The 12,202-nt window shown below is 41.9% G+C and overlaps 1 protein-coding gene across 1 annotated transcript in view; it reads left to right on the plus strand.

Annotated features, from left to right (window-relative positions):
- NAA15 (N-alpha-acetyltransferase 15, NatA auxiliary subunit) overlaps positions 1-12,202 on the plus strand; it is a 689,053-nt gene that overhangs the window by 121,700 nt on the left and 555,151 nt on the right. Inside the window, exons 3-4 of the mRNA XM_078676786.1 lie at positions 5,495-5,599; positions 7,201-7,358. Of these exons, the coding sequence (XP_078532912.1) occupies positions 5,495-5,599; positions 7,201-7,358 (263 nt within the window). The remainder of the gene's footprint in view (positions 1-5,494; positions 5,600-7,200; positions 7,359-12,202) is intronic.

A 12,202-nucleotide genomic window follows, 5' to 3' on the forward strand; every position in this document is an offset into this window, starting at 1 on the left:
GAAATTACAATCCCCCAATGACATCAAACTACTGAACTCAACGCTCAGAACACACAATCATGGCTTGCCGATAATCACCTCAAACTCAATGCTCTGAAAACTGAGTTCCTTCTGATCTCACCTCCCTCGAAAATCTCCACCACTCAAACTTGGCTTAAGCACCTAACTGCACTCAATGTCCAACCTACCATCGTGGACTCAGCGAAATCCCTAGGCATTACACTTGACGCCAACCTCAACATGCAGCAGCATATCAGCAAGGCAACTAAGGGAGCAAACTTCCAAATCAATACCCTGAGGAAACTTAAACCCTTCCTACCAGCCAAGGACTTCCAAACTGCAGTACAAGCCCTAGTCATTCCTCGCATAGACTACAGTAGCGTAGCGTAGCCCTTTGTGGACTCCCTCTATCTACAACTGCACCCCTGAGAGCCTCTTTGAACGCTGCAGCAAGACTCATCACCGGATCAAAAAAACACTCACATATTACCCCTGACCTAAAATCCTTGAACTGGCTACTTCTTGAAGCTAGAATACATCTGAAAATTGCCTGCATGACGCACAGAGCTGTACACAACAACTCACCCAGCTACCTCACTCAGAAGCTGGCAATATCTGGTGGCACAAGAACCACTAGAAGCACAAAGAATCTTCTTCTGAAACCTCGTAGATTCCGGAAGGAAAAAACATATAAACGCTTCTTTTCAGGAATTGCACCCAGGATCTGGAACTCACTCCCTCCAGAAACCAGACTTATCTCCTCCACTACATTCTTTAAGAAAGAAGTAAAAGCTATCCTCATGACTAAATTCACCTGAACTTGTACGTTGGATCTATTTGAGACTCTGCACCTATCTGCACTATTGTTCTGTCTGATTGTCGATTTGTATCATTGGTTTTTAATGATTTTTATGTCCCCCCATGTACCTACCCTATATTGCTACTCATCTTGTACATACAATTACTCTTTGCTTAAAAGTCTGTTAATCACCCCCTTGTTTCTTTACCCCCCCTGTTTTTTTGTAAAGCGCTCTGATATCTGCAAAGATCTTGTCCGCGCTATATAAAACTTTCAAAATAAATAAATAACTGGTTTCCGTAACCATTAATCTTAACTATCCAGCCTCGATAAAGTTAAAAGTGCAATACCCCAGTGTACCGTGTTTCACTCGCTTAACTCATTAAAATCACCAAGTTCACTCGTTATCCAGTCTAACCCTAAAATACACACATTCCAGTATACTTTATCGCATCTACATTAGTCCATGTCATGTATCAATAGCCATGTAAGCGAAAACTTACCCGAACAGCAGAGAGTACTCCCCATCCGAAACAACCTGCTGCGTGATCAAGCGCCATCTTAGGTTTCCTATCTTTTTTATATATCGTTTCAGTGGTCAGCCCGCGTATTACCAATCCCATCTATACAGGCATCGGTCCAAATTCCGCTTGGACCCATTTTGGAAGACCACCAAATTATAAAAATGTAAGCGTATATTTATAAGCTCAAAATCAGATCAGGACCTGGATAAATCATATACTCGCGCCTTACTCAACATGGCCGCCAAAATTCCTCAAACTTAACCAAGCTATGTATTTACCCTACGTATCATAATGTGAATGTGTCATTCTTCACACAATAAAACTTCATTGACAATCGACACGGGTATGTATACCCAGCACTTGTATACAGTAATATTTAATCAATGTACACCGTTGGTGCGGAAAAATTAATCTACTTGAACATTTATCACTCGAATTATTATAATACTTGCCCGTACGATTGTTCATCCCTATACTCATATCATTGTTATCCCTATAATCCAGGCGCCAGTGAGTCTCGATTAATCAACTGTATAATCAAAAGGATGTTAACAATAGACTGCGACCACGATTCTCTACATTATAGAACCCATTAGCCCCATAGTAAGGTCCAACATGAAACCCTTCCGTTTCCAAATGTAAAAACCGGATAACTCAAAATTTTATATTACGATAATAATTAATCATGAACTCGTCACAAATGGAACACCAACAGGTATTACCCAATCTTGTATTCAATGGTCTCATGACCACATAAAACTCTGTTTTCAAGGAAAACAAGATCTAACCTCTACTCATTCTTGGGTATAGCGACCAAAAATCACATTCAAAGGTTGCTGTATTGAAATTCACAGTAAATATTTTTCCTATAATATACAACAAACAAATATACACAGCAGGTAATAGGATTGATTAAGAATCAGACCTTATCAAACAATGAAGAAGCAGACATTCTTATCAGTAAGTTGACATTATAGTCCAGCTATCCTACAAGGACCATTAACATCTAATAAGAGATTAACATTATCTCTACACTACAACGTGACACAAATTGGTTCTTACTCATGTAATTGTCACACATGGATATGAGGTTGAAACAGACCTCATATTCCCACCTTGTGGCTATCAGTTGTATTTCTCAGTCAACCACATTTTAGGTACCTAGAAAGTATTGCATTTCATGATCCAGGTTAAGTCAATATTTCACAGAATCCAAAGCCATGATCCACCGTGCCTCATTCTGTCGTAATCTCAACTCCCTATTCCAACCTCTTCTACCAATAGGGATTGTTTGCAAGCCATGAAACCTGAATTGCAGCTGTTTACTCTGGGCATTACAGACACTCATGTGTTGCGCTAATGGGTATCTCATATCATTTTGTTTCACAGCTCTGAGGTGTTCAATAATCCTTTCCCTCATATGTCGAATGGTGCTCTTTACATAGATCATTTTACAATTACAGATCAAAACATACACCACATATTTGGTCATACAATCAATGTGATTCCTGATTTTAAATTTGTTCGAACCATTGTAATCAAATTCTTTGATACCATCCATGGCTAATTTACACATGCTACACCTTCCACATTTGTATGAACCATTACTCAGGGTATGGAGCCCTGTCCTTGATACTGGAGGGTAGCTAGGACTGACAATTCCTCATATCGATGTACCTTTCTTATATGTGATACTCGGGCATTCCTTAACCCAGTCATGTAAATCCCTATCCATCTTCAACAATGGCCAGTGTTTCTTCAGCGTACTATACATTTTGTGCGAGTTGGGATGATAGTTGGTAATTAGTCGCACCGTGCCATCTTTTTTGTTCACCACAGTTTTCTCTTTCAATGTATCACTACGTTTCAGATTCCGTGCTCTGGTCTCGGCCTTGTTCACTACGTCCCCATCATACCCTCGTGTAAGGAACCGTGTCTTAATGTCTTGTAAGTTACGATCAAAAGTATCCTCTTGGCTGCAATTCCTGCGAGCCCGCAGCATTTCGCCATACGGGATCAAGTTAATCTGGCTCTTAGTATGTGCACTCCCTGCATGTAACACTGAGTTACAAGAGGTTGGTTTGCGGTGCATACGACTTTGAATTTTCTCCCTTTCAATATACAATTCCACATCCAAAAATACCAACTCCATCCTACTGTTGGTCATTGTAAACCTCATATTATAATCATTAGTGTTTAAAAATTCAAAAAAAAGCATCAAGTCTCAGTGATGAGCCTGTCCAGATCATTATACAGTCGTCGGTAAATCGACCCCAGTAGTGGATATCTCCTACCCACTCCTGGCCACGAGGCCCCCAGATGTGCACCGCCTCGAAACAACCCATAAACAGGTTGGCAAAAGACGATGCAAATCTGGAACCCATCGCGGTACCACACAGTTGTTTGTACCAACTGTCATTGAAGAGGATAGTGTTGTTATTGAGTATTAACCTTGACATTTCTATAAGCATGTTGGTATGAGACATATATGTAAATGTGTATGTATGTAGTTGAGCTTATATAGCGCACAGCTACCCGCAGTGGGTTTCCCGGCGCTTGCTTAGGGAACCCTTCCTGGTATTCCCCTGTGAGATAGCAGGGTATCCACAAGGTGAAAGTCAGGCATCCCGCCGCGAGGGGCCGTTGTGGAGATTAAGCAAGCTATTGCCCAGAGTCGCAGAGTGTGAACCCGTGAGTCGAGGAGGCACCGGGGCGAGAATTATCGAGTCCGTGGAATTTTTAGCCCAAGACCCCACCGAGGCGGGGAATTGAACCCTGGTCCAGGACCGATCTCAGCTTCCGGGTCTGCTGCCTCTAACCCCTGAGCCACACTTCTCCACAATATTCAACTGACAGTTTGTCCAAAAAATACTCCACGGCATGCAATCCCTTCTCATGTTCTATATTTTTGTAGAGTGATACAACATCAAATGATACCAGGGTCATTCCCAAATCCCACTTAACATCACACTGCATATTCAATAGATGTTTTGTGTCGCGTATAAAAGATGGTAAATTAGAGACAAAAGGTCGTAAGTACACATCAACAAACTGCGAAAGTTTCTCCGTTGGTCCCCCTATCCCCGATAATAACGGTCTCCCGGGGGGAAATTGTAATTGTTTGTGCACCTTTGGCAAGGTGTACATACAGGGGAACCTAGGTCTATCTACTAATAGAAACCTAAATTCATCCTCATTTCACGCCAGTTCTTCAAATGATAATTTATAGTGCGAGTAATCTCAAATATCGGACAGTTTGATGTAACATTTGCTATCACTTAGTTGTTCTAGGATCTCATTCTCATAATCTGTTCAGAACAATCATGCATCCACATTTGTCCGCCTCGCGAACAATAATATTCTGATCACGTGCCAGATCATACAAAGCCTCCCTTTCATGTTTAGTCAAGTTATCTTTAAAGTGATAGTTCTTATATGTACTCTTATTCTCTCTCCATTTATCTATATCTGATGAGATGGCTTTGTAAAACATATCAATGCTATTGCCACTGGACAACTGAGGAGTCCACCGCGATTTCACCTTGAGACCACTGTCCTCACTGTGGTCATATTGTAACTCTAGATCTTGTAGTAATTTGTGCATCGTTATTGGGTCTTCCTCATTCTCAATAATTGACAACAACAAATCAGTATTCTTAATGTCTGATATAGTACAGGATACCTGTGGGTTTTCACATACAACATTTGTACTTGGGCGATCTCCATTTGTAAAAAATTTTTTTTATTTCAACTGCCTAATGAACCAATACAAATCAATTTTGGTGTCAACATCATCATACATTTTCACAGGACAAAATCTAATGTTTGTGTGTAGATATTCATGTAAAACGTTCTCTAGATTTGTAACTAAGCCACATAATTTTACTGAGGGTGTTTTGAAGTTGGAGATTACTTAAACACATACTGCATCCTATTCTCTGAGCATTCAGGCGCTTTGGCAATGGTGGAAGCGAGAAACAGACACACAAACCACTGATGCTACAGGTAAGTAACGTTTTATTGACTTTCAGGCTTCTATTTAGGAATTTGTAAGCTGATACTTCTGTACATTCTGCATACCTTAATTGTTTTTTTTCCATTTGGTTAATGTTTAAGGTTTTTGTATAATATTGGTAGTGTGTTCTTAAAATTATTGCTTTGTTGACTTTAGAAACTTTGGCAATGAAAGGATTGACACTGAACTGCTTAGGAAAAAAGGAGGAAGCTTATGACTTGGTGCGAAGGGGTCTACGCAACGACTTGAAGAGTCATGTTTGTATCCTTTTTAAATGTTTCACTTGGCTTTAGGAGTCTAGCATCGCATTTATCTATGGGTTTTCACCCTAGTTTTTTTTTATTTAATAAATGTGTGTCCTATTGTAGTTTTATTTACAAGGGATTAGTATTTTAACATGCTATTTTGAAGAGTTATTATTGTGCTAGATCTAAAACCGATTTTTCCCCACTGATAATTTGTCTAAATAATGTCTTAAGCGGAGAGTTCAGTAATGTAATTTAATTTTCTTTTAGGTTCTTGTATGATACAGGCCAGTTAAATTGATTAACATTTTATCTGAGCACTCTGTCCAGACATACATTTCAGATAGTAGAAGCCAACTGACTGAAAGAAGTCTTGAACTGAAAGCAACACCATTGGCTCTTGCTCACCTTTCAGAAGATGGTGATTTTGCATATGACCTAAATGCACCCATCACATCTACCACTCTTGGTTTTTATTTGAAGATACAGATATCTTCTAGACATCCTTCCACTTAATCATCCACATGTTTATCAGTCATGTCAAGGCTAGACTTCTACTGGCTGCTTAAATTGGGCTTCCAAATAAGTATCTCTACAATCTAGAATGTAACCTGAACCATGCAATTTAATCTTTTCTCTGCGCAATCCTATCTGGGTCACAGTTTAAAAAAATATATATTGTCACTTGGCTAGCTGCTAAGGCCCACTGAACATGAAGTTTGGCAAAATGTTAGCATTTTTGTTTTGAAACATGGTCATTCCTGCTGGTTTCCGTCCCGTATGTACATATCTATGCTAAGGCTTGACCCCCATCAGTGTTCTTTTGGGCTACGCGAGGGTGACATTATTAGGCATATATGAGTTTTCTATGGGTTCTGTGCGTTCTTAGACAATAAGCTAGGTACAGTGCGTTTAGAGAAATTGAAAAGCAACCAAAAATGAAATCCCGTTGTTGTTCCCAGGCGTAGGAGAAAACATAGCACAACCATCTATTTTCTAAATGTACACATCTCAAAGATTTCTATCAGTGGTTGTTGGACCTCCCTCATCCTCATTGGATGGAATGGAGACCACATTAAAGATGTTTGTCCAATTTTAAAAAAAATGTTCTCTCAAGTACTTCATTCCCTTTAGTCTTCCTGGGGCAGGAAGATATTACTGTCAATTCTCTATTCCCCTGGATCTCTTTAGTGTTGGGGTACCTGAGATGCATGTTTTCAATGAGTTCAAGCCTGAGAGAAAGGTAGCTAAGAGTAAAGACTTGGTTACCCAGCAGGGAGTGCATCAGTCTTGTGGATCTGGCACCACAGTGGGTAAGAACAGTACAAAAGATACTGCCAGTAACAGGGGGCTTCCCCCTAACAACTTATGAAAATCTGTGATTATAATAATATCTTGAGTTGACAATCAAGTAGACAAAGGGATGGAATGTGATTGGCATGTATGTATTAATTGTGCGCGTATATTGTCTAAAGTTTCCATGAATTGTTGTAGGCTGACCACATGGAAACATATTCTACTACTCTGTTTTTGCTGAGCTTCTGTGCTGAGGTCTTTCTTAAATTGTGAATATTTGTTGTTTTCACGTCTCTATTGTTTCCTTAACAAGTATAACAGGTTGGCATGTCTATGGTCTTCTTCAGAGGTCTGATAAGAAGTATGACGAGGCAATCAAATGTTACAGAAATGCACTGAAGTGGGATAAAGACAATCTTCAAATTCTAAGGGATCTCTCTCTATTACAAATTCAAATGAGGGATCTTGAGGGTTATCGGGTAAGTACTGTATGGTCAGCTATTTGCCTTGACTTTTAATGGGAAAATAAAACTTTTAAACTGAGAAATGTTTAATTACCCCTCAGCCCCCATTTCATTTAGATTTTTCAGTTTGAGAAAAGATCAACGAATACACCTGTACAATAATAATCACCATCCAAAATCCATACTTTTGTCCCATCTAAAGTGGACTCCTCAACTGAGTCCGAACAGGTTGTCCCTCTCCATTTTGTTGTTCCAAAGAAAAGCCCTCTAGTTTTTTAGGTCTCGCGACCTATCAATGCGCGCAAATTCATGTCCTGGAAACGCTCGTGAAACCAAGGGTTTCGTTCGTGCGGTTTTGTTTAAGTTCACGTGAATCACTTGATCAAACAAGCACGCGCATCAGCCTCCCTCCCTCCTAATTGCATTTTTTTTAACGGCCGCCGCACAGCACATCAAAGGGCTTCGCCCAGCGTGCGCTCTGCGGCTTCTCCTCCCCTAATTAATCATGGGCCGTACTTTCAGTTTCCCGGCCGCGCACCACTCGCGTCTTTTTTATTTTATTTATTGTTTTCGCGTCCTTTTCATCAGAGTATTACCTGCCGTCCAGAGTGAGCTTCTACTGTAAGTAGGTTGTTTTACTTTACTTTATTTGGCTCTCAACGTCTGGTTAGTCTTTACACATTTGCTGTTAACCACACTGCTTTAATTAATAGTCAAATCAGCCACTGAGACTTTTCATGCGCAGCACTCTCCTCAATGCGTGACTTCAAAAGAACAGCTCGCAGCTCGCTCCGCTTCCCTTTTCACTTGCGTGCTGTTCGCTCTGTCCGGTTCCTCTCCAGCGCTTAAGGCACCACGTCTTTTCTCACACTGCACTCTCCTTACAGCGTGACATAAAATAACTCCTCACTGCTCACTCTGGCTCGTTATCCACTTGCGCTTGTGACATCGATTTATTTCCTACGCAGCACTCTAGTTTCTTCGTGACAATAAATCAACGGGTCGCTGCTCGCTCTGCATGCCTTTTCCACTGCGCTTATGGCACTTGCTCTTGGACATGCCATACTTTACATTTCAAATTTAAGCTGCGCAACAGTTCAATGTGTGTTCTTTCCAACAGTGCTACAATTACATTACGCTGCTCGCTTGCCTTACAGCTGTTTTTTTTTTAACGCGACAGCTTTCGTCAATTAACTGTCTGATTTCTTTTTTACTCTGGATCTGCGCTCATAGGCTAAACTCCCAGCTGTGCTATCCTTACCATTTGCGCTTCAATTCCTCCACTTCACTGCATCGTCACGTAAAACACTTATCTCAGCCTTCTTGCCATTTTGAATCTCCTTCCTTCTTCGCAGCACAAGTCTTTCAGTAGTTTTTTTCCTTTGTCCACATTGCCCGCAGGGTGTAACGTGTGTCTTCCCAGTCAGCTTAGACACAACATTTCAACCTTTCCCTGCCGTTACTCCTCACCTAAGCTGCTTTACACGTAGATTTGAGTTCGTGTTCGGGGTTTTAATCTATCTCTGACACCATGTTATGTCTAGCCAAGCATCGCCAAAACTGTTGCAGTTCAAATGGGGACACAACTTGATATTAGTCTTCAGGAAGTCGTTAATGTCTGTTTAGATTAGCTTGCTTTCCACATTATAATTAGGTTCCCCGTTTCTGATATTTTATTTTGAGAGTTTTATACAGCGCGAACAAGATCTTTGCAGATATCAGAGCGCTTTACAAGTACAAATACAAAGTAAAAATACAAAGTAATAAAGCGTATATACAAAGTGATATATGAGGTAGTTAGGTACAAGGTGCTAGTTACATAGGTAGGTCCAAGGACATGAGGTAGGTTACAGGTGTGGTAGTGTAGGTACACTGAGAGTAGACAAACAATTGCGTCAATAGCATAAAGTGCGATACCAAGGAGCATATACTTGCTTAAGCGTGTTTAGAGTATTTAGAGTTTAAAGGTGGGCCAAGTTGAGGTGGGTGTGTGCAGGATGTATAGTCCCACAGGTGCGACAGTAGAAGGGATGTAAAGATCGTTGAGGTGGAGAGGGTAAAGTGTGCAAAGTCAACCAGGTGCGTCAACAATATAACAATATACATAATCAACCAGGTGCATCGAACATTATAACAAAATACAAAGAGTGAGCGTATACAATTACATAATTCGATAATACGGGTGGTACAATAGGCCAAGGTCGGGCAGGCCTTACAGAGCAGATTTATGAGTGATACGGAGTAATAGGTCATGTGTATTTTGCCATGAGGATCGCTTTAACTTCTTTCTTAAAGATTGTGTTGGAGGAGATGAGCCTTGTTTCAGGAGGGAGTGAGTTCCAGATCCTGGGTGCCATTCCTGAAAAGGAGCGTTTATACGTTTTTTCCTTCCGAAATCTTCGAGGTTTCAGCAAAAGATTGTTTGTGCTTCTAGTAGTTCGGGAGCCACCCGAAATTGTCAACTTTTGAGTGAGGTAGGCGGGTGAATTCAGATGCACAGCCTTGTGTGTCATGCATGCGATTTTCAGTTGAATTCTGGCTTCAAAAGGTAGCCAGTTCAGTGATTTAAAGTCCGGGGAGATATGCGAGTGTTTTTTTGAGCCTGTGACGAGTCTCGCTGCGGCGTTAAGGGACGCTCTTAGGGGTGCCGTTGTAGTTAGGGGGAGCCCGCAGAGGGCGGTGCTACCGTATTCTATGTGCGGGATGACTAAAGATTGAACTGCAGTTTGGAAGTCTTTGGCAGGAAGGAAAGGTTTAAGTTTTCTCAGGGTATTGATTGGAAGTTCGCTCCTTTGGTTGCCTTGCTGATGTGCAGCTGCATGTTGAGATTGGTGTCAAGTGTTATGCCTAAAGATTTTGCTGAGTCTACTACGATGGGCTGTACATTTAGAGCCGTTAATTGCTTAAGCCATGTTTGAGCCGTGGATATTTTAGCGGGAGGTGAGATCAGGAGGAACTCGGTCTTCAGAGCATTGAGTTTGAGGTGATTCTCAGCAAGCCAGGATTGGGTGTTTCTGATCGTGGTGTTCAGCAGCGTGATGTCCTTGGGAGATTGTATTTTGAGATAAAGTTGGGTGTCGTCGGCATACATGTGAAAGTGCACATTAGAGGCCTGTAACAACGTAGTGAGAGGTTCCATAACGAGGTTGAACAGTGTTGGGGAGAGGGAGGATCCTTGAGGGACGCCTAGCGATACAGGTACCGGAGAGGACAGAGGTTGTTGCTTTTGATTCTTTGTGTCCGGTTGTGTAGAAATGAGGTGAACCACTTTAGAACAGTCCCAGATATGCCCATTCTTGTGTTTAACAGTTCGAGTAAGTTCTCATGTTTAACTGTATCGAATGCTGAGGAGAGATCCAGAAGGATGAGGAGACAGGTATTGTTTTGGTCTAGGATTTGGAGGGCATCGTCCACTATGTGAGTCATGGCAGTTTCGGTACTGTGCCCTGCTCGGAAGCCTGACTGATGAGCGTTAAGGAGATCAAACTTATCTATGTGTTTAGTCAATTGTAGTTGTACGCATTTTTCCAACAGTTTAGCGAGAGTGGGAATGTTTGTAATAGGTCGGTAATTGTTTAGATCAGTGGGGTCTGCTGTTGTTTTTTTTAGTAGCGGTGTGACTTGCCCTACTTTGAGGGCGTTGGGGATGGATCCTTGTTGAAGAGAGCTATTGATAATCTTAGACCAGAGTGGGAGAAGCCAGGGGGAAAAGTCTTTTACAGCGTTAGCAGGAAGGGGGTCAGAGAGGTGATTGGAAGGTTTCAAGGCGCTGAGCAGTCTGCCAATTTCTTCTACGGAGTAAGTGTCAAAGGATGACCAAGTAGCATTGTTCTTAGGTTGAGGCACTGCTGTGTGACGGGGGTTGGAGTACAGGATAGCGTCATTGAGGAGATCGCTTCTTATTCTCTCAGTTTTTTGGATAAAGAAGGCAGAGAAGTCTTCGCAGGAAGGAGTAACGTCCATGGAGCTGATTTTCTGGGGTTGCTCTTTGGATTGTGTTCTGACTAACTCAAACAGTTTTCTTGGACGGTTTTTAGCTTGGGCGAGCTGGAGGCTGAAGAAGTCTCTTTTTGAGCGTTTTATTTTCCTGAAGTAGGCGTTTCTCTGTTTCTTTAGACTTTTTAGGTGCACTGCAGAGGGGGCTGACCTCCAGGTGCGCTCTGCCATTCGCATCGCCCGTCTATCCTCATTGAGGCTTCCGTCATACCATGGGTTGGAAGTCTTCTTGGACGAGACTCTTTTTAGTTGCATGGGCGCCACCTCATCGATTATTGTGGACATAGTATTGAGATAGTGGTCAGTCAGAAGTTGAACGTCTGTAACGCCGGGAGGGGGAAGTAGCCGATTGCAGCTGTTGGGTGGTAGGGAGTTTGGGTTGAGTTTCTTCAAGTCTCTTTTCCACACTTTGTGCTTAGTGGGTTGAACTGAGTTAAGTCTGGTTTTTTCCTTGATGAGGAAGGAGACAATATGGACAATATCCATGATTCACCTCTGTGTGTCTTGCTGCCTGCCCTCGACTTCAATACTCTCCTGCCTCTGTGTTCTGCATCCCTCTCTTATTTACTTTTAATATAATGTTTTTACTTCACGCACCCAAACACGTATGCTTTCACCTAGATACTGCTGCAAGCTTCTAATTCTCTTTGCAGTGTGGTGCGTTGTTTGTGCACTTTCCATTCACGCTTCAATTCCCTCCCCCTCCACCGAAACAAATCGCGTCACTCTGCTGGCCTCTCCACTCCCCACGCCACCCTCGCCTCTTTATCCTGCAGCAGGCCGAGAGGGAATGCCATAAAGAAACCTTTCTAAAATCTCTGCTGCTCGGGAAGTGCCTAGTGCACCCATCCTCACAGGCCCAG

Source organism: Lissotriton helveticus, chromosome 2_1, assembly GCF_964261635.1.
Source record: "Lissotriton helveticus chromosome 2_1, aLisHel1.1, whole genome shotgun sequence".
In the NCBI taxonomy this organism is placed as follows: Eukaryota; Metazoa; Chordata; class Amphibia; order Caudata; family Salamandridae; genus Lissotriton; species Lissotriton helveticus.